Source organism: Sphaeramia orbicularis, chromosome 2 (genome assembly GCF_902148855.1).
Source record: "Sphaeramia orbicularis chromosome 2, fSphaOr1.1, whole genome shotgun sequence".
Taxonomy (NCBI): Eukaryota; Metazoa; Chordata; class Actinopteri; order Kurtiformes; family Apogonidae; genus Sphaeramia; species Sphaeramia orbicularis.
The window spans coordinates 13,054,352-13,076,962 of NC_043958.1; the positions used below are offsets into that span (position 1 = coordinate 13,054,352).

General features: G+C 38.4%; 1 protein-coding gene across 2 annotated transcripts in view; it reads right to left on the reverse strand.

Annotated features, from left to right (window-relative positions):
* The window catches only part of filip1l (filamin A interacting protein 1-like), a 77,894-nt gene that overhangs the window by 25,904 nt on the left and 29,379 nt on the right, over positions 1 to 22,611 (reverse strand). Inside the window, exons 2-4 of one of the 2 annotated variants that reach the window (XM_030158427.1) lie at positions 19,635 to 19,982; positions 19,094 to 19,267; positions 18,754 to 18,932 (exon numbers count right to left, since the gene is read on the reverse strand). In XM_030158427.1, coding sequence (XP_030014287.1) covers positions 18,754 to 18,932; positions 19,094 to 19,267; positions 19,635 to 19,967 — 686 coding nt within the window. In that variant the 5' untranslated portion in view covers positions 19,968 to 19,982. Of the gene's footprint in view, positions 1 to 18,753; positions 18,933 to 19,093; positions 19,268 to 19,634; positions 19,986 to 22,611 lie in introns of both variants that reach the window. The other variant, XM_030158424.1, reaches the window with a different exon arrangement.

The window sequence follows — 22,611 nt, forward strand, 5'->3', positions numbered from 1 at the left end:
TCCAACACCCCAATATTACAGAGGTGACCCCACCATAACTTTCTCTGTCCTGAAGATGTCTCTGCAACTTCAACTGCAAACCTTTTTAATACAATTTTCACCTCTTTTAATACTTTTCAATCTCGCTCTCATAGAACGAGGTGAAATATGTTGAAGTCACATCCGTTTTGGTGTTTGTGACACGTATCACATAGGAGCCCATTGAACTATTTCACACAAAGCTACATGTTACTTGACTGTCTTCATCTTCAAGTGTGGCTTTCTTGACTTATATTTTATTATGTATCATATGTGGCACAATTCAAACAGTATAAGAATATAGATTTCTTTTGCCACTGACTGCTAATAATGTTTTAATTCTAAAGAAATACAACAGTGTCTTCATTGTTCTGTAGAAGACACAGTCATCAAACAGCTCCACTGTAATTAAAGACAGTACATGGCTTCATTGGCCCAGCATATAGTTGTACAATTCTTGTTGTGTGGCTGTGATTAATTATAAACTATTGTGGAAATACAAAAAGTCTGTGCTGCAGGTTTTCGTAACATGAAACACTGATTGTTCAAAGCCATGAAGTCCTGATTCATCTGAGTAAGAGTGCACTGAGTCTTGTAAGTGGATATATTTTTTAATGTTGCCCAGGTCAGCTTTTATCTTGTACTCTGGGTGAAACAGGTCACATTTGCACACTTTCTGAGGTGTTTCCAAACTGATTTTATGCCGTGCCGGTCCATAAAATTTGAAACCTTGCAGAGAAGTGGAGAAGAAAGGGGTACATTGGCGATCCTATGGTACAGTTCAGCCTTGGTGTTTTTGGGTCTCTTGGCTGCATTAGGCTCCCCGTGGCAGAAAACACTTATAATGTTGATGAAGTGCACCGCTGGGATACCTTAGTGCATGTCGAGGGGCTGCCTGAAAGGTTTGGATCAGCAGCGTTATTAATGAAAGGACTCAATGTTGGACCGTAGCCCGTCTCTATTCTGGGTGATGTCACTGTCTGGATAGACACGACTAGTCTCACCTCAGTGACTGAACACAACAGATGGCTCACATCTGGAGAGATTCCAGAGACGCATTTTAGCACTGAGGGTTAGGAGGTTTAGCTTTGTCCACCGACTTACTGTGATGATGAGGATTGATGGTGATTTTATTTTTCTTTTAGTGCAATTAGCTCTGGCAGCGCGCCTAGTCTTGAGAGGTTTACAAGATATTTAAAAAATGTAAAAACATCTGTTGTTGCATTTGCTGGGATCTAGCAGCATTCCATACCGCTTGTTCTTTTCTGTATATTGTAATGATAATAACTGTAAGATTTACTGAATTGTTTCCTTCCTAATAATGTTCACAAAAGGAGACATTTTGTTTATGGGACACTTTTGATACAAGTATTAGGGTTAGTGAGTCTGGGTCTACAACATCACTACTAGACCCCAGTAAATAACACACGCAGAAGCTTAGAAAAATTAAAAATAGTAAATAATACTACATTCAAAGGGGTCATCATTTGCTAAACCCACTTTTATTAGTCTTTGATACATTTATTTGTGTATTTGGACCCTAATAGTTCATAAAGTTTGAATTTGAACTCTCCAGGTGCTGCAAAGTTATCTTTATATTCATTTTGGTAAAAATTGAGTGGATTTCTACAACCTGTTTTAATTCCTGCTTAATTTGTTACATCTATAACTAGTTACGTCATGACATTTGCACATATAAAGTCAAGACTTCCGACAAACATTTCTCCAAATATGCCATAATTGTTTGTCAACAGCAGCGGTTGTAGTCCAAACTGAAAATATGTCCAAACTTTGAGCCGATTACCTAAAATGTTCAGTTGTTGCTTGAACGGGACAGAGCAGCACAACCAACAACCTGGAGGGGGTGGGGCCTGAAGTGGCTTATTTGCATTTAAAGGGCCAGTGTTCAAAACAACCTTTCTGGTGTCATTGCTCAGAAATATTGTTGAAGATGGACCTGTGGAGTTGAATTAATGAAGAATTCACACCCCTTGTTAATCATATACTACCTGTTCAGGTATGGAGAAACATATCAAGTTTGCCATGTACCAAGCCTTTGAAAAGTTCAATAAAAACTTGAATTCCATTAAAAAAAAAAAAGAATTCAGACCCAAGCATAGCATTTACAGTTTATGGAGACCACAGGGAAAAAATGCACAATTCCATTAAAAAAAAGCAAAATATCACTCCTTTAATGCATCATGTTTCCTGTTTCTATGGACATTCATTCATCAGTTCTGTTCATATACACTTGGGAGACACACTAATGCACCAGCAGTTTCACACTCTTGGCCACTCAGCAGCTCCACTTAAGTAGTTCAGGCTTAACCAGGGCTTAAACTCCCAAAAGTTGTCCATTGGAACTTTAGCAGCAGTTTCTGAGCCAACAGCATTCTCATCAACTCTGTTCTTGTGGCGTCTGTTTTTTCAGCAACATATTTTTTTAGCACTAAAAACAAATTCCAAATCAGTTTTCAGTTTGATCCTGAGAAGCTTTTAATTTTATCCATCCTGAGAACAGAGAGTCTCTCATTTAAAATGTAATATTAAAATTTGGATGCAGCGCAGCACAACTGACATCTGGCCAAGGTCTAACAGAGCAAAAGAATAGCTGCTAAATCAGATTTTATGTTATTTTGAGTTGAGCATAAAACTGGCTGTAATATACGGCTTCTTGAAATGTGAGCTCATAATTTTCTTTGTTTAAAAAAAAAAAAAAAAAAAAAAGAGTGTGCCTCAGAAGTGAGCTCATGCTATACTTACATTAAATTAGAGAGATCTAGGCATAGCATTTGTTCTCTCTTGTGTTTGCTCCTTGTCCAAACCACAGATAATGTACCTCCTCTGCCGCATGCTTCAACTTTACAAGAACCCTTCTTAAATCATCAGATGCTTTTAAACAGATTATACTGTAGGTGATATGAGGAGAAAACGTCCACTGATATGCTCTGCTTTGGCTCTGAGACACTTAAATACTCGTGGGCTGATAATAAAAGAAAACATTGGTGTCTTCTTTTTTTTTTTTTTGAAGGAATTAGATAAGAAATACATACATTCTAAAGAAACCAGAGCAAATAAAGCATAAAACATTTAATGTCACAGTCGACCCTTTGCCGGAGCCTCATACAGGTTCACTATCCAACCTTACATGTCTCCTTGTTGACATAGATACTTCCTCTTTCTTCCACTTCACTAAGCCATGAGAGGCTCCTGAAACTGGATAGACCCTTTAAACCCTTTTTTCCACCCTTTAGTCATACTCCCTCCACCCACCCTTCCCTACCTCCGTCTCTGCCAGGAGGATTTGCTCAGTTTCAAGCCCAGAAACATTTGTCCTGAGATATCAGGCCCCAGATTTTGACAGAAGTCTGATTTCATCACCCTAATCTTTTATGGTGAAGTGCGCAGACAATCCTAAATCCCGCTGCAGCCCCATCAAAATATTCTCTACTGTATGTCTTCATCCGTCACTGTTACAAGGGTAGGGTGCTGATTGCCAGCCACTGAGGCTGCAGCTGACACTCCTCACCAGGTCAGCGCAAGATCATACGATCAGGATAGCAGATATTTGAGTAAAACACTAAACTAAATTGACTGCATAATTTAATCTTGGAAAAATACAGTGTAATTGAGGTTTTGGGCTTGGATCAAAAAGGCCCTTTTACTCTGGGAATGACTTCTAGGAAGAGTGTGGCTCAGAGGTTTGGGTGGAGGAAGGTGGATGTTATTTGTTTTGTTGTTAAGACGTTTCAGCTCAAAATCTTTGCGGTTCATGAATCTAAATTATTAACCATTGAAGCCATTGGTTGTACTGGTGTATTAATCATCTCAGTGCTAGTCTAGTCTCCTGAATTCCAGCTATAAAAAGTACGAATTTGGTTTTATTTTAACTCATGCATATTATTGAGATTTAAATTACATTTCTACAGTGTTTTTACAGAGACTTGGTGGGCTTGTAAAACATTAAACTGCTACACATTTCCTGTACATTCTTTTAAAAATAATTTTCAGCACATTACTCACCGACACACAATAATTATGTTTTATGAATTTCCTTCAAGTATTTATAAAAAGAAGAATTACCATGAATGGAAAAGGTGTGTCTGTAAAGATAATGTTTACTCTCGTATGTCATCCCAGATACAGACCAATGCCAACTATTCTCCAGTGTTATAATCTTACAGGAAAACGTTCTCATCCATCATCTCCAGCACCTTGCAGTGGAATTGGCCAGAAAATGAAGAGGAAGAAATTTAAAACCCAACCGTGGCTCTTATTTCTCAGTTTTCTGAGAGTCTCGTCAAAGCCCAGGATGCACCGGGACAGGGTGGTCCCTCTGACAGCTCTCTATTGTTTCCTGCCAAAGAGTCTATCCCTCAAGTAAAAAATTTTGGTTTCGATATCACAGCTTGACCACCTTCTTTAACTCACGCATCAACCTTGAGATTTCTTCTCTCCCACAAAATCCACAAACTCACATTTTACTTTCTCCGTCTCTTTGTTTCTCTCTTTTTGGCGTTACACAGCCACTTAGTGTAAGAAACCTGACACCTTTACCTACCTTTGATGAGATGATGACTGTTTCCAAGACAACATCAACTCGCATAGCCACAAAAAAGAGCTGCATTCACAAGTAACAAATGACCAAAAACAGCAGATCTTGTTTTGTTGGTTTCTGTCAGACAAACTTCGTCAAGGAAAAGTAAATTGAACCCTGGCCCCCATAAACATCCTTAATTAACAGTTACCACCTCTGAATCAGATGCTTCCTAACACCCTGAGAAAGTTACAAGAGCTATTTTCAATTTTACACAGTTCCTATAAATCCTTACCGTGGTTGTGCACATAGACACAGTGACTTAAAAAAAGAAGGTGTAGATGCCTTAAGAACAACAAATTAGCTGTGAAAGTACATGTAGTTGCAGGACTTGTAATGCTTCCAGTGTGCAAAAGTAGTATTTTTACTTGTGGTTCATTAAAGGAGCTGTACGTAGTATTGATATTCCAAAGTGTCAACAGTAGCTCAAAGTTTTGCAGTAGAATTAACTAAATACACTAACAAATTAATGGTACATTCTGCATCTTCAGACTGTATCACTCACCAAATAAGGTCTGTAGCTCTTTTTTACAGTGTTAGTGTCATATAATTTTACCTGTTGAGTCAGCTGATAGTTTACATTATAGGTCTGTTAGCTTAGCTCTGTTTTCAGACAGAAAACAGCCACAGTAAAACCACAAATCACCTTAGTTTTCTGTTTGTTTATGTTGTCAAAAGCTGCACTTAATATCTATTTGGAATCGTCCAAACCAGGTCAGAACTGTCACAGTTTAGTCTGAACCATGGATCACTAAACAGCAAATTAGCAAAGATAAGAACATCATATTATACCTTCATCATGCCTTCATAAATCTCATAATCAAACTCCATTCTTATCATTTACAGCTGTGTCCAGTGGTGAAAACAACAGCAATGCTTCAATTTTATATAATTTCTGGACTGTTATTGACTTATTGACGTTTTTTCGTACTGGTTCAGCATGGCAAACTAACAGTGACTCATTACTCCCTCTAGTGGTCACATATATTAACAGTAACTCGTCGGTCCATGGCTGTTGATATCTCAGTTCGTATCTCTGTAATACAATACATGTCTATCTGTGACGTAACATTACAACTCTGTAAAATTAACACTCTAATGATACTTTTAAGTCATCTGTGAACCTTCCTATTGCACTTATAAGTGAATTGTAGGAACTTGTACTTTAAAATTAAGGTTCTTTTAAATGGAAGAATGTGCAACTTCCTTCGCTGATCCGTAGATGAAACTTTTCACTGAATTTGTTGTGTTTAAAACTTGTGATCCTGTTGTTGAATACTGGAGGGTGATTTGCAGCAGGTGAACGGCAGCAGCAGAGAAAAGAAACAATAGTAACATAAATCAGTCAGGTGTTCACCCGTGGACAGGATGCTATTATTTGTTTGCACAGCGAGGGGTTCTTCTCCATTTCCGAACTGACAGGGAGGACTTGTGCGGTTAGAGAAAACGATAACCAAAAGGGATTATTTTTCTCATCGTAAGAGCCTGATGTAGTCCCATAGGTGGAGTTTTGTTGCTTAAGGTTTGGTTAAACTGAGTCTTCTTCCCCAATGGCTCGAAAAGGATATGAAGTCATGAAGCTGTGTTGACCTGAACATCCTCAGTAGACTCATCTGCGAGGGTTTTGCATGACTTTTTAAGTATTTTAACTTTATTTTTTTTCTAAAAACATCTCTATCCAAAGTAACAATGAAGCTGCGGTTGTGGGTTTTTCAAGTTTTATGCACTTGGTGTTTGCTGAGACCAGATTTACAGGAGTGATATTTAGCTTTTTTTAAATGGAATTATGCATTTGAAAACATTTCCCTGTGGTCTACATAAACTGTAAATGCTATGCTTGGGTCTGAATTCTTCATTAATTAAACTTCTTCTTCAACCCTATTTCTGAGTAATGACACCAAAAAGGTCGTTTTGAGCGCTGGCCCTTTAAATGCAAACGACCCCACCCCCTCCAGGTTGCTGACCGTGCTTTCTGTCCCGTTCATTAATACAACCAACAACTTAATATTTTAGGTAATCGGCTCGAAGTTTGGACATATTTTCAGTTTTTACTAAAGCCGCTGCTGCTGCTAAACAGTTATGTCGTACTCGGAGAAATGTTTGTCCGAAGTCTGGACCTTATATGTGCAAAAGTCGTGACGTAACTAGTTATAGATGCAACAAATTGAGCAGGAATTGTAGGGGTTGTAGAAATCCACTGGATTATGGGTGCATGATTTACTTTTCTTTTTAAAGTTGGAAAAGATTAAGTTTTCTGTACGTGGACAAATTAATTTGTTTTATCAACAATGGAGTCCTTTTTTCTCTACTGTCAACAAGAGTGTCCTGTTGTCTCCTATGTCCTTTTGACAGAGAAATTTGTTGTTAGTATACATTATATTAACTCTTAATCTGCCCTTAGCATTGTAAAGAGGAGTTGATAGTATTATTTATTTTGTTGTTGATGTTTTTTGTTGTTGTGCTTTGCTTTGTTTTTTTTCTCTTTTTTTGTGTTTAAAAGGTCTGTGGGTTTGTTGTATAATTTTTTTTTGTTTGTTTGTTTTGTATTGTGTCTGTGTGGTTCCTTATGTCTAAGTACATATTTATGTAAATGTATAATTCTAATTTTTTTTAAAAATTAAAAAATAAAAAAGGAATCCAATCGATTTTTGCCAGAATGAATATAAAGATAGTTTTACAGCACCTGGAGGATTCAAATGCAAACTTTTTGAATTATTAATGTCCCCAAATACACAAATAAATGTACCAAAGACTAATAGCAGTGGGTTTAGCAAAATATGACCCCTTTAAGTTCAGCTCCAGTGTGCCTGTTGGTGTTTAGTGTTGATATCTGGGAAATGCTTAAATAAAACCACCTTTATTAACTGACTGTAATCCAGCAGTAACCCTGTCTTTGTCAAAACAAAATAGTAAGAATGTCACCACATTGACTTGCCTTCGCTGTTTACATAATCCATCGTGGCCACTTCGAAATATCCCATTCACCACAGTGAGACATTAGAATTGGCACATCCATGCAGGCTCTTTCCTCCCTCCATATTTCACTCACTATCTCGACACTGTCTTGGCAGAGAGCTGAGGCACGGACTCATTGTTCAGACACTGTCGCTGCCAACTACAAGGACGTAATGTGTGAGTTCTAGCTGTCGCTTCCTTCCAGGCCGACTGGACGGGAGGGAAAAATGCTCCTTCACTTTCCTATGCCATGTTTTGCCAAGCCGTAACTCAAGAAGGTGTCTGCTGGAACAAATGTGAAAGGAAGGTATATCAGAGATTAGTCCTTACTGGCGGGTAAATATATCCTCCACAAAGTTTACATGTCAATCTTTGGATTTTCTCTGTTGCCTGCTGCAATTTGAGTCTCGCCATCATTCGCTGTCTCCAGCTCTGGCAGAGGCCGTTCACGGTTCACAGCAAGCGTAGAAATGTCATGCTAACTCTACATTAGCCGCATTTTTCCTCCTTGACCCTGGCCCTCCACCCTTAGTGCTATTTCCTTTCACAAATAGAAGATTAGCTCATACATCACTCTTGTAGATTACCAGTCACCATAATAATTTGTCAAGGCCTATTGAGTTGACCATTCTGCTCTTTTTTAATCCTGACAGATGTTTAAAGTTATAAATAAGCTGTCAAACTGCTTTAGCAACACAGCCTAAGCTTTTTCCTAAAAAACAAAAAAAAAAAAAAATTCTATATTTAATTTGCTGTCAGATCTATAGGTACGCTCTTGCATGAAACTCGACGAACCATTGCTCTCTGCTCCACGTAAGAGGCAATTTTCCAATTAAAAGGCAAATGTTTGTGCTCTTGTAATCATTATCTGAATTGCAACAGGAACTGTGAATAGCATGTAATTGCTATTTTAAGCTCTTTCAGTAAAAAAAAAAAAAAAAAAAAAAAAAAAAATCCTAAAAGGTTGGAAAAGTACAAGCAGTGAGCATTGAGTCCTTGTGGTCGGTGAGGTCTAATCACTGCATTCTGTCTGAGAGATGTAATCACATTACACCATGCGTTGACGACTCCCTGGCCTTCATTACCTCACAGTTACACATGTAGAAGAATACAGTTTTGACAGCCTCACACTCAGTCTAGTAAGTGTGTGAATATAAGTAATATACTGTCACGTAAAGGATATCTGCTTTTTGTTACTGTCATGTGCCGACTGGAACAGGCCTGTGTATCTGCAGTAAAAGGTTGATCAAAGCTTTTGCAGAACAATGTGCATCTGTGAGTGTTAGTGCGTCTGGTTGCCATTTTTGGTAATTTGTTTTGTTCATGAGATAATAAAACCAAAGCAAATACAGCAAACTCAACCATTAGGAGATTTAACATGACCTGCAGTGGGTTATTTCACAAATGGGGCACAATATGGGGAAAATACTTCCTTTGCAGCTCCTAAATAATAATAATAATGAATAAGGACATAATGAAAGATATAGAGGGTAAATTTAGAGATAACTCTCTTCTAGGATGACAATACCCCCACCAATATGTTACAAAGAGTCACTGAATAGTTTTAGGAACATCAAAGTTCTGTCAAATACCACAGTCACTAGATTCTATACTGACTGAAGGCTCATGGGAGATTTTGGACCACTGTGTTAAGTGACACTCGGTCATCATCGTCAAAACACCAAAAGAGAGATCCTTTGGAAAAACCCTGCTCCCTCCCTTTTGACTTGCAGAGTCAATGCTGAGGTGCATTGAAGCTGTTCAGGTGAGCTGTGACTTTAAATGAGCTTTTCCTTTAATTTGTCAGTAATAGTTATGTCAATGGGTGCTTCTTTGCCAGCTTTTTAGACCCAGTTATAAAAGAGAAATTTAGACGTATTTCGCCCCAGGATGTACCTAATGATGACCTTAGATAAATGGAAAAAAAAATTATACCCTTGCTCTGAGCCATCCCAAAATTAATGGATTTTTAATAAAATACTGGGGCCAGAAATAGGTCCAAACTTGGGACATGAAAAACTACGTCGGTGTCAGAGCATTTGATCTGGAAAACATGTCTGTAAATGGTCTTATATAGCGCTATAAATAAAGACACTGTGTTAAATTTGACAATCCTAGTAGTTTTTCTGATCCACACATGTGGGTTTTTCATGAATCTCAGTATCATTCCAGGTTTCGCGTGTAACCCATCCTGTCCACTTGCGTTACATGCAGAATCTGCCCATTTAAACACAAATAAATTGTGATTTTTTAATAACAGTCATTTTTGTGAAACACTCTGCCTTGCATAATTAGTTCAATTCCCAAAATGTACCTGTGAGAGAATAAAAAGATATTCTAAAAAGTAGTAGTGTGTAATTTTTGTGTCCTTTTTACCGCGTTACATGCAGATTTTTGTATTAAATATAATGTAACATAATGTAAAAATGTGTTTTATCTGAAAAGTAGTTTCTCTTTTATCTCAGTAAATATTTATTTTTAAAATAGACCCAAAGTGCTTCCAAACTTGCTTCATAACATTAGTCTACATCTGGTTTGAAATTTTCCCCCCCATGTCTTATTTTTAGGGACCAGTTTCATAGAAGCACCCAGATCCATAATGTATGAAATGATAAAAACCAGGAATGTTTTTCTCACCAGCAAAGTGTATATCTTAAATGGGATCTTAGTCATAATTCAATAAATTACTCATTAGATAAAGCCATTGTACTACAGTGTAAAAATAATATTGAGTAATTCAATGGCTTTTAAGGTTAAGTGAAAGAACGGGGGGTAAAATGCCTTGTGTTAATGCCATCAACCTTGATTCAGTAGATACAAATAAATGAGAGTGAGGTCAAGGAGACTGTGGCGCAATCTGCCCGTTATCTGGACGAAGCAGAAAAAGGGAGTGTTGGCTGACCAGCCTGATTAGGTCAGTAGCCACTCAGTTTTTCCTACATCGTGGGAGTGATGTGGTGTCGAGCATCTAAAACAAACGAAGGTGGTGTGAAACAGGAAATCAAATGCAGCAGAGTACAGACTAATTCCTCTTCTACTGTATATTTTATCTGCATTTCTTATAACATACAGACTGTCCGTTTGCTTTTCGAAAACAGGAAGCCTCGCAATGTGCTGACGCATTTGGAGACGATATAGTGTGTGTTTTCAAAGAGTAAAAAGAAGTCGCTGAGTATCATATGTGTATTTAAAGGGTGTCGCTGAATGTGTCATATTTGTGTGATTCCTGACCTCGGCACGGGGCCGCACTTGTGGGGCTTCAAAGGGTACAACTGCAAATATCTGAACAACGTCACATACAGTAATAGTCAGCTTGAGGAATAGTTTTCCTTCCCATAAATGGAAAAGCTGGTAATGTTTGACACGGAGCTTCAAAAACACATTAAGGAGACGTGTGCATTCTCGTATTGGCATTTATTAAACAAGAGATCACAGCTCCCCCCCCCCCAAAAAAAAACCTATGCTATCTCATGGTTTAAAAATGACCAGACAGTTTCTTTTCGTACTTTTTTTTAAACATCTCTTATCACGTATCTCCTCTTTGTCATTCATCAAATCCAAACTCTAACCTGGCTTTGAGTTGGAATGTATAGAATGCACCAGGCTGACGCATTTTTGGGAGGAATACAGGTGTGCGTGTGTTCAAGACGTAAAAGGCTTGGCTATCACATGTCAGTAACAGTAGATGAATGTGGCAGATTTGTGTCTCCTCACCAACGGCTCTGGGAGTACTGATGATATCTTAACGGCTCATAGGTGAAGACGGATCCTGCTCATGCATGCAGTCCAATATGTGTACGTACAGAGCAACAGCCTGACAACTTCCTAAAACATGCTGTCATTTGTGCTAAACACCGTACACCTTTTTTTTCCACAAAGTTCACAGGCTACCTCTGAGGTGAACCTGCAGAGGCAAGAACCGTAATGATTAATAAGGAGAAATCCAAGATCGTAAAACACATCACAACACTATGTTCTCTCTCAAAAACAGGGCAGGTCTTGATAATAAGCATCTCAGCGATGATGAGGGCATCGCTCAAGAATGTTCTAGATCTGATCCACATGAGTGATGTCACCACCGCTGTGCTTAAGTCAACCAGATGGCATGAGGATATGTTGCGTGTCATTACGACGAAGATGACAGTCATGTTTGCAGCTACTGTGGCTTTTATTAGTGACTATCACGTACAGTGCCAACAAAAACTGTATCAACACATTTTATTTCAGATCAACTGCCTTTTTATGGCACAGCTTTGTTTCTATGGCAAGTTCATGACTATTGACTTCATTACAGCATCAGGGGGTTCAACCTCATAAAGAAAAGTGCATTGTGCAACATCATGACTAATAAAATACAGAAAGTTACAGTTTCAAAATACATGGGAAATTACACACATCTTGTTGAAGTGAATCATGAAATGTTGCTCATACACAAATGATCAGTGGCCAGTTTGAATGATTTCCATCGTCTGCATCTGATTTAATGACGCACATTGGCCTTAGTGGTCAACTAGCTCAGAAAAAAACACATTGTCTATGTATACATTTCCTCAACAGGTTATGTTTGTATGTGCAGACCTGTGAGCAGTTTATTTCCTTTTTAAGTTAAACCATTTGATGGACTTTGAAGATCAAAGTGTTGATGTTCTAGTTTGTGCCGTTGTCTGATCAGTCGCTTGCTGTCTTTCCCTCACTTTAGTTTTAGGCATATTTTTATGTATCACATTAGAAAGTGCTGTTGAAATAACAAAAGCCCACAGAATTCAAAACTTTTTTTTACGTTTCTATATGTTCTGATGTAGCAAACATTCAACCCTTAAACACCTAGAAGTTCTAGAATTTCTTAGCATCTAACTTTTTCTATATTCTTGATCTGTGGTTATTATATTATCTTCTGCATTTTGCATTTTTTATGTGAAAAAAGTAAATATTTTCCTATATTTAACTTACTAATCATATAGGTGTTCACAAAGGCTCAGAGTAAATTCAAAGCTTATATCAAAACAGAGAAAACTGAATAAAAAGTGCATTTTTCAGCAAAAAATATCATTAACTGAATCTAAAACAAGCATCTACAACCACTCCATGGGTTTTACTGGTGAATTAATGTCACAAAAGATGATGGTGTTTCCATGTTCACTACAGTGCCTCTAAATGTCCAAATGAGTCATATCTGATGAGAATGAAAAGCTGAGAAACTGTGTTTTACCATAATTATTTACATGTTCTGGTAGGATTAGTAGTTTAAAGGTTATTAAACATTTTAAATCAGTACATGTTTTGGTTGCCAGCAGCTTTTTAGATGTTTGAGGGTTAACAATTGATTCAAATGACTTGTCAACTGTATCATTACAGATATGTCAATAGAGATTAATACACAGCTGGGAGTAACAACAACAACCATTTAAGATGGAAAATATTGATGGAACTCTGTACTTCAGGTCATCTGTTTTTAACAGCGATATGAATGGAACTTATACAACTACCTTGTGATGATACCACACAGCCTTCACTCACATTTTTTCTTTTTTCCTCTTAACTATATTTCTAAACTTTAAATGTTCAAATTTGTATCACAGTCATACAGAAACACTGTTTTCCAGGTGTGTTTTTGTCACTTTTCCCCTCATACTATAAGAGCATTCCACAGTGTTGCCAAATTAAACTCTTGTGTTAATTGTGTTTGCTTTATCACCCACAAAAAACAAATTAAAATCCAACCAAACAGCAGCAAGTGAGCATTCTGTCCAAAAACCAGGGCTCAGTAACTCTAAACCTTTTGCCTCTCCTCTGCCTTTGGTATGAAATGATCCCAGACCAGCTGGCTTGGTAAACATGAGGGTGCTGTGTGCATTTTCCTGGCATTACATCACAAGTATTCCAGTTCATGTTTCATGCCTCTCGCTGTCATCCAGAGCCATCAACAAGTGAAGCTGGCTGGTGTAGTTTTAAACGGTAAAGATAGTGGGTTTGACTTCTACGGCCCTTTGGTTCTCTGCAGAAGAACAAAGACGAGCCGGACGCCTGTATACAGTGTGTGAGAACTGAAGTCATGTTTAAAGTAACATCTGCTGATGGTTAGAGTGCCGCTCTGGCTCTCACACCCCTGCTGCTCCCGCAGTACCCGCCGCGCAATGAGGTCATCACTCACAGACGGCTTCTCGATTGACAATTAATCAGAGGGGAGAAGGGTTCATCCCTAACCCCCTGCCCAGATTTACATGCTTTTTAGGGCTTCCAGGGAGAAGGTCAGTCAGCAGTCAGAGGCCTCCTGCTATGAAGAAAGGGCCAAATAAAAAGCACGGGGAGATGAGAAGTTTATAAATGTGTGTGTATTTTAGAGGAAAAAAAGGGTGGAAAGGTTTTGTCCATTTCCTTACCCTGTTGTACATTAACCTAGGATGTAATCACAATTTACTGCTGTGCACAGCCCAGAAAAAGGAAATGATTACATCCAGCTAAAATGCATCATACAGCAACAGATTAACAAGAGTGAAATGAAAGCCCAGTGCGATACCATGCCTTGTACTGTACATGCCAGACTGTGACCGACTGCGTTAAAACACAGAGAACTGCTTTAAATCTGCAGAAAAGGTTGATATGTGGGGTTTCCTTGAATAAGTCAAAGCTTTTGGGGGTTTACAGTGTTTCTAGCTCTGTGTAATAATGTTTTGGAAAGAGTGCAGAGCAGAACAGAAGCCGCTGAACAAACTCTGGGTTTTGTGTTCGGGCGAAAGGACTAAAATGTCGTTTACTCATGCTCCTCTGGGATCGTCTGGTTCTGCCTGCCTGAAGCACTTTTGATGACATGCCACTTCTACACCTTTAAAGGGTCAGCACACTTTTAAGGCTGGAACATTTCCGCTTTAAAATATCTGAACATTAGGCCTGTGTTTTATATTCTGTTCACTCGTACACTTAAATTGTATCAGATTTTTCCAACAGTGCTCAAATTTAGAAGAATCTGTCATTTTATTTAGACTAACGGCCTCTTTCATTTTCTATTTGTAGTCAGTTCATTAGAATGAATGGTGCTGATACAATTCCCATGATCCCACGCTACTTCACAATGTCATCTGCTACTACATCTTGTTTAACTGTTTTCACTCAGAAACCTTTTTTAAAGAGTCTGTGTCCTCTTTTTGTACTTTGGCCGTCATTAATGTCAGTTATGATAACAGTGAGCTTAACAAGTTAACTGCTGTGATCTGGGAACAGAGACATCACTGCAGATTAGGGCTGGAATGTGTGTGACGTGACCAACATAAGCAAGTTTCCGAGTCATTCGCATGGTTGTATCCTTCAGAGCTGGGTGGATCTGGTTTACAATCTTCTCATGTTTTTCTTTTTAGTTGGGTTTTTTAGAATAGAATCAGAAAATTTGGTAATTAGGATTAGTTTGGACCAGGTTAGACTAAATCTCACCATGAAATCACACAAATACAGGTGGTCAAAGGTCTATTAGTGTGTACTGCTGGACCATGAAAATAGAATTATGTTGATATAACTATTAGAATATAATTGATATGGTCTGGTCTATAGAAAATTAAACATTTTTCGCCAAGCATTTTTAATATTAGCTTGTTACTTGAGCTAATAATAGCCTTTTGCATATGAAAAAAGACTGCACCCCACAGAGCAGAAAGCAGAAAACCCCAGATGTATGCATGTAGGGCAATACAGTGTAGTATAAGTCATCATTATCCACTTAATAAAGTGACATCACTGATGAATTTATATAATATATGTGTCACGCAAGGATTGTCTGGACAAACAGCTCAGGGCAGGAATGAGGTAAGAGTACTCTAACCTCCAAACACACACTTTTGCTTAATAACCTCACACACCAACTTGCATCTACTGTACAACTGTAACAGCTACGTAAACAAGTCCATGTCCAGCTATTAAACACAGATGACAATTGCAGATGTGAACAGCCTCCCCGACTCACACACTTTTACGTCTCCTGTCGACTTGCACTTAAGTCTGTTGGCGAACCCAACACCGAAAAAATACACCATCATCAACTATTTCCATGGTAATCTGGCATCTTGTTGAACATGCAGTATGATTGATTCTCCTCTGAGCCATTAGGTTAGTTTTTCTTTTTTGTTTTCCTTCTCGTCTCAGTCATATAAATCTTTGGCCTTTTCTCACGCGGTAATTAGCTCGACCCTGGAACAGAGGCCCGTATTTCATGGCAGCCTGTCCTTCTTGACATACTCGGTGACAAAGCGCAGACCGTCGTCACACTGTCCTCTGGTCCAACTCAAACATTCAGCTGCAGCTAATGTGTACTGGTGTGGCTGCCCAAATAGGTCACAGGCCGACGTCCAGCTATGTTTCCTTTGTAAAATTAATTGCTGAGAGTGCATGTGTGTGTGTTTTTATGGACACGCCTCCGTCTGCTTGTGTCCTAGGTGAAATACTGCACATGTCGTCTGCTTATGTGTGTGTGTGTGTGTGTGTATGTGTGATATGTGACATGTGATATTGCTGAGGAAGCAGTAAACAGCACTGCCCAGTATAACTGCACTGCATGTGACGTTTGCAGCAGAACCCAAAAATCAAACATGTTTCCATCTGTCAGTGGTAAAAAGCACCTCTAAAATAATTCATGCCAGACTCATCTCACATTACAACATTTTGTGGATTGCAATTTTGGATCAGAGGTGCTAAGATTTTTGCAACATGCCTCCGTAGTTATTTAAAATAGTCTCCTAATCCAGTGCCAGGGTGACTATCTCTCACTATCTAACACTTCTACTTAATATATCATTAAATTTAATAAGGTTATATACAGTTTGGTTCAGATTAGACCAAAATTAAGACCTGTTTTGCTGTTTGATGTCATGGATATAATGTGGCCTTGTAAAAAATCTCATAGCAAACAAAGTCAAATGTGCTTTATTCTCACCTTAATGGAGGCTATGGGAGACTTTTCAGGGTATATTATTTCTCTAGATATCCACAGTGCTGCTATAAATGTAACATTTTAAGCCCAAACTTATATTGTTTATCGACAAAGAATCACCTCCCACTCTTGGATCATCTCCAGACAAAACGGTTGCTTTGCTCCAGCTTTGTTCAATAAAAGGTGATAATAAAAGGAAAAGGAGCTACTCCAGGTCATGGGAAAACAATGATGGAATTCTTAAGGGTGGATTTTCCGCTCTAATCCTAAAGAACCCTTTTGATTTAATACTAACATTACGTAGGATCATTAAGACATTTATATTTTGGCAGTGCTGAGTGGCTGAGGTTGGGTGGAGGTTGGAACCGCAGTATTACAATTCCCTGTTTTACCACCTGACCAAATGCCCATGAGCAAGACACCCGAAGACACTCACAATCTCTAGTAACATTATTTAATAACAGTATTGAAAATCAACTCGGAAAATAGTTGATTTGTGTGAACTATACTGACCCTTTGAGTGCCACCCAGCATGTAAACCTTTTGTCAATGTGCCTGAAGCGAAAAAATAAGTATGAAAACGTCTTTATTCTTCTACTCCTTGACTACTTGCACCCTGCTTCATCTCAAATTCCCAAAAACACAATGACATTGACTTTTGAAGATACTCCTACCTGTGGGACAGTGAGGCAAATTAGATGACAGATATTGCTAAAATAAGACAGCGGGATCAGCTGTGAGTTTGGCTTCAGTTTGCACTCGGTGGCTGAAGTGTGCAGTGTCATTTGAATATCACTTCACATAATTAAATACTTGTCTGTTCTGCCAGTTGGATCTTGATGTAATATGCAGGATGTGGTTTTGTTACCTTTCATTTATAGTGTCACACAGCAGCACCTCTAGGACTAATTCTGTGGTATTGCTTTATATTAAGGTCAATGTAGTGATCAGTAATAAAGTCTTTTATTCCTATTCGATGCTCATTGACATGATTGTGTTAATAAGCCTGGATAAGAACTAGTGATAGCATCATAAACATTTTCATGCTAGATCATAAAACATTTATAAGTACTTTTAAGGAACAAAACACTTTACATAGTGCTTGGTTTTTGTTTTGTTATTAAGATTAATACTCACTGTGATATGCATTCGTTAACAGTTAACCAGATCTAAAGCAAGAACAATTCCCTTTTAAGGTAATTATATATAAGTAATTTATTACATAGGCTACTTGTATAGTGCTGAATATTGCAGTTCTAATGTTACTGTTATGTAAATATCAAATAATTAAATAACTCTAAATGTGCAGTACATATGTACACAGTACTAACTCACAAAAGTCACTGAATCAGTTAAATTCATTAAATTCATGGAATTTCAATGTCATTATATGTTCTCAAGCAGATTATAAATGGTTAAGTTTTTCAACTGCTTATAACTGCCTTATAATCTATCAGTAAGTGGGTTTATGCTGCAGTTATTATCACTTAAATAGTCTTATTCACATACAATACTGTGCAGAAGTCCCAGACCACCACTTTGGTTGAAATGAACATAAATTTTTCATTCTCTTTCACTTTTCTTTAGATACAAGAAAATAGAGGAAATATATGCACAGTCTTAAAAGACACAAAAAATTGACCTAAAAGGGTTCTAAAGGTTGAAGTCACTATTTATTGTGACCCTTGACCCCATGACAAAAAGCAGACCAAACAATTAGAAACATCTGACATGTGTTGAATGAAAGCAGGTATAAAACATCAGATAATTAATGCCATAAATCTAATTTTGTCTGAACAAATGGGTTAAAGACATGTTAATTGCAAAGGGAGGTCACATGAAATCATACCACTTTGGTTTATAGAAGCTGTTTTTTCACTGAAACCTTTGTTTATACTGCTGTACATACTTCACATATATCCAGATTAGATGTTAATACAGATTGAGAAATGCATATGTGTGGTCATTAGAACTTTACTGCAAGTCTAATGTTGGCTTTTGCACAGAACTGAATATTAGTGTTTGGACTGAATAAGACCTCATAAGCTGATGACAAATCCTTATTTATAGGACTTTAAAGAATTTAACTAGTAATAGTTTAATACGTCTAATACTTTATTCACATTAAATATAGTGTGATGAGTCAAAAATGATGAATAAATGTGATGGATTAGTCAGCAGGGTTCTATATTTAAGGGTCAGATCATGAACATCTTTTATGAAACCAGTGTAAATACTTGTAGGTGCTCAGATGTTGGTCCACACTGACCTCTCACGCTCCTGCTCCAGCAGGTTGGTGAACTCATCACTCTTCTTCATAAACTCCCCGTGGTTCCTTTTCTCGTCCTCCAGCTTATACAGAGCCTGTTTATGCGACTGCTCCACCATCAGCAGCTGCTCCAGCATCCGCCGGTGTGTCTCCCTCTGTTTCTCCACCAGCTTGTCTAGCTGTGGACGAAGACAAAGACAACATGTCACATCTGTGCTGCTTTACGTTAATCAGGCATTGGGTGTCTGCTTTTAACCCGTTTTATTTTTAGAGTAGGCTTAAGTAGGAGGTCAGCAGTGGAAATGAGGATCTACTTCAGTTCTGACAGAGCTGGTATTACCTCCATCATGGGGCTCTCATAGATGTCCTCCTGGAAGGCATCGGTCTTGCCCTGGATGGCGTCTCTCTGCAGGGCCTGCAAGACCTTCTGTGGTGTGACAAACCCGTATTTGGCCTCTAACAGCGCCAAGTCAATTTTCTCGGCCTTCAGCACTGTGATCACCTCATCTCTGGCCTGTGAGGAAGGGGGGGATTTTGTTAGATTAAACTTTGTGACAGATAAATAATGAAGACTCTGTTTCTGCTGTGTGGTCTTATCCAACATTTTACTTGTATTTCGCTCTGTTCGCAGCAGGAGTAACACTACTCAGGGATTTCTGGATTCATGTTGCATTGACAGGAAACAGCCTCAGCTGTTAGTTGTCCATTAGTATGGGTTATTAGTTCATTTTAGTGCCCCCCTGCCCACAGACCCACTATGACTGACTCTACATCCAGCTGGGGCTAAAGTCATGTCTGCGCGCCTGTTGCAGCTGTAATGTGCCCATGACTAAATCCAAGTTTGCCCAGTCATGACTACCCTTCACATCAGCGGGGATTACCTGAAGTTCTCCCTCCAGCAAGCTGAGAAGGAAGACAAGGTCATCTCGGGAAAGGTCCCTGCCCTTTTCCCTCCGGCCTGTCTTTGCAGCGCCACTGGCACTTCCACTGCTGCTCCCACTGCCACTCCCACTGACACAGGTGTTATTCTTCACTGTCTTGTGATTCCGCTGAATAGTCCCGGTGTCATCCGGCGGCTCCCGGTGTCGACTCCGGCGCTCCACCCTTCCGGAGGGCTCCTCTCGCTCTGCTGTGCGTTTGCGTGTATCTGCCTGTTGCTGCTGCATGAGCTTGGCCTTGGTGACATCTTCCAGACTATTGCTTCTGGACCGCATGTTCTGTTCCCCTACCTGCTGGTTGAGAAGTGGAAAGACATGTATTAACATTTCCTGGACCAGATTTTCTGTGTCACTGTGTATCTTTTGCACTAATGTTTGCATTAAGTCAGGAAAGAGGCAAAATAGAATACACTGTGTCAAATTTCCATGTCTGACCTTGACTTTGACTTTGTCTAAAAGAATAAAGCACTTTAAGATGTTCTCAAACTGTCACAAATACTCTTGTGTGAATGATAAAATGTTGTGGCTTTAGGCAGTGTTGGTCCAACTTTGAGGACATCCTTTAACCCAGTGTTTTTCAACTTTGGGGTGGGGACCCCACGTGGAGTCGTCTGGAATTCAAATGGGGTCGCCTGAAATTTCTAGTAATTGATAAAAATTAAAAGTTACAAATGAAAAATATATAGTGAGTTGACAGAGACAATCACAATCCATAAAAGACATGACAAACTGTGAAACTGAAACTGAAGCACTGTGGTTCTGTTTATCAGTCAAATGTTCACTGTGGTCGGTTTCAGATGCTGCAGCTCTTTCATAATTCATAGTTTGAGTTCTTGTTTGTTCAGTATTAATTGTCAGCCTTGTAAATCCAAGCTGGACTGACTGTACATATCCTGACCAAGGAAAATAAAATTCTCACTTTGTGCAGTAATCTACACCTGGCTTTTCTGCCTCCGTCCATAATAATATACATTATATAGACTAAATGTTGTCTAAAATATTTTTTTATTTGCAACATAGTATAGCAAACTATTACATGATAAAAAAAAATTAAATTTTAGTAAAAAAAAATAAGTCTCTGTTTTGAATGTGTGGGGTCGCCAGAAATTTGTGATGTTAAAATGGGTTAATGAGCCAAAAAAGGTTGGGAACCTCTGCTTTAACCCTTTATAGTTTACTCATAGAAATACTTTGAAATTCAAAATTTCAACCTTAGTGTGTTATCGGAGGACATAACAAGACTTTACTTTTGTGGAATTTTTTTTTGGAAATTTTTTAGCGTTATGTAGAATATCAAGATCAGGGAAGTTACCTGAAAGTGGCAAAATAAATAAATAAATCCAAGAAGTAAATATAAAAAAATACAGGAAAAACATATGTAAGGAACATGTATTTCAGAATATTAGAAGATCACTTTTAGAACATTAGACCAACGTAGGTGCTGATCCAGACCCCTGTCCACATCCACATTATCCCTTTGAACATCATTCCTGACATTAGTACCATTACTTCATGGTACCTAACAAAGCAGGTACACTCAGTGTTCATGCAGAGGTGGACCTTACAGACCCTGCAGACCACATTGGACCTGAGATTGTTGACTCACTGCCCTCACTGGAACCGTAGCTGTCACTGTCTTGTATGTGGAAATTACCAAAAATAGTCACTGCCATCATGTAACACTCATAAATAAAAAATCCCAAAAAACATGAAAAATATCCGGTAAGCTGTATAAACTTATTTTGTGCTTGCCTTTTATATTCCTTGTATATTTGCAGTATATTTTATTTTTGGTTTATTACATGTTACACTGTGCAGATGTAACCTGTTCTGTCATCATTGTGTAACCGTAGCCCATAAACCAAACCTGCATCGTCTAGTTCCACATTTGTCATTTGTACGATCGCAGGAGCATGTCGTCATTCCTTGCCATGTTATTATTAGTTACTCAGCGGAATAAAGTCATCATCACCACGTCGTACCACCAACCGCAATGCACGATTATACCACAAATTTTCTGACACTGCCAGTAAAATTTTGGAAGCTGGACCTCAGTTCTGTCAAACCGAATTACTGAGAACTGTAGACCGTCATTCATGCTTGATGATTTTCCCCACAATGTGAGTTTTGTGTCTAGAAAAAGGCATCCAAATTCAGTCCGCTAGGGTTTTTATTCATAGGAGCACTGTGGTCCACTTGTTTACTTACTTTGTCTGATAGGTGGTCTGATGTGTTGAAGCCGCCTCAGTGAGCTATGAATTAAAAGTATCGGGGTTATGTACCAGCGTCTGTTTGGAGTATATAGAGTGTCTTTGTGACATCTGGTGTATGAATGGACCATTCAGTGACTCATTGTCGATGATAAATCAGACTATGATAAATACACCAATGCTGTAGGCTACACTCGCAGGCAGAGAAACTGTGAGCTCCTTTGCCAAGTAATTTACTACTTTTTCAGTATTGTGCTCAGCTAAAGTGAATAGATGTAAAAGACAAAGCAGAGCTGACACAAAAACATGTTGAGACTGATCTGAGCGTTTGATGTGAGAGAATAATCTGCCCAAAGGCATTACATCATCATCTACATATCCAGCTCCACTCAGCTAACTACCTGGACTTGGCATTATTTCAGAACAATGTACTTGAGTCTTTTCATTTTGTAATTATCTGACAGGTTGACACAAAGTAATGATGCAGTATAATAAAACTGTACTCCTGATAATAAATATTGACTTTCTTTAGAACTTTATGTTCTTTCGCTGAGAACATCCTCTTCTTTTAGAGTATGTGTAGCTCAGAGAAAGCCTTAAAAACTGACCTGGTACAGTAACTGACATCATTACAAAGACATTATATAATTACTGAAAAGTTTTATCTGAAATCCCACCAAATGAAGATCATTTCATTTTATTTTGCTTTT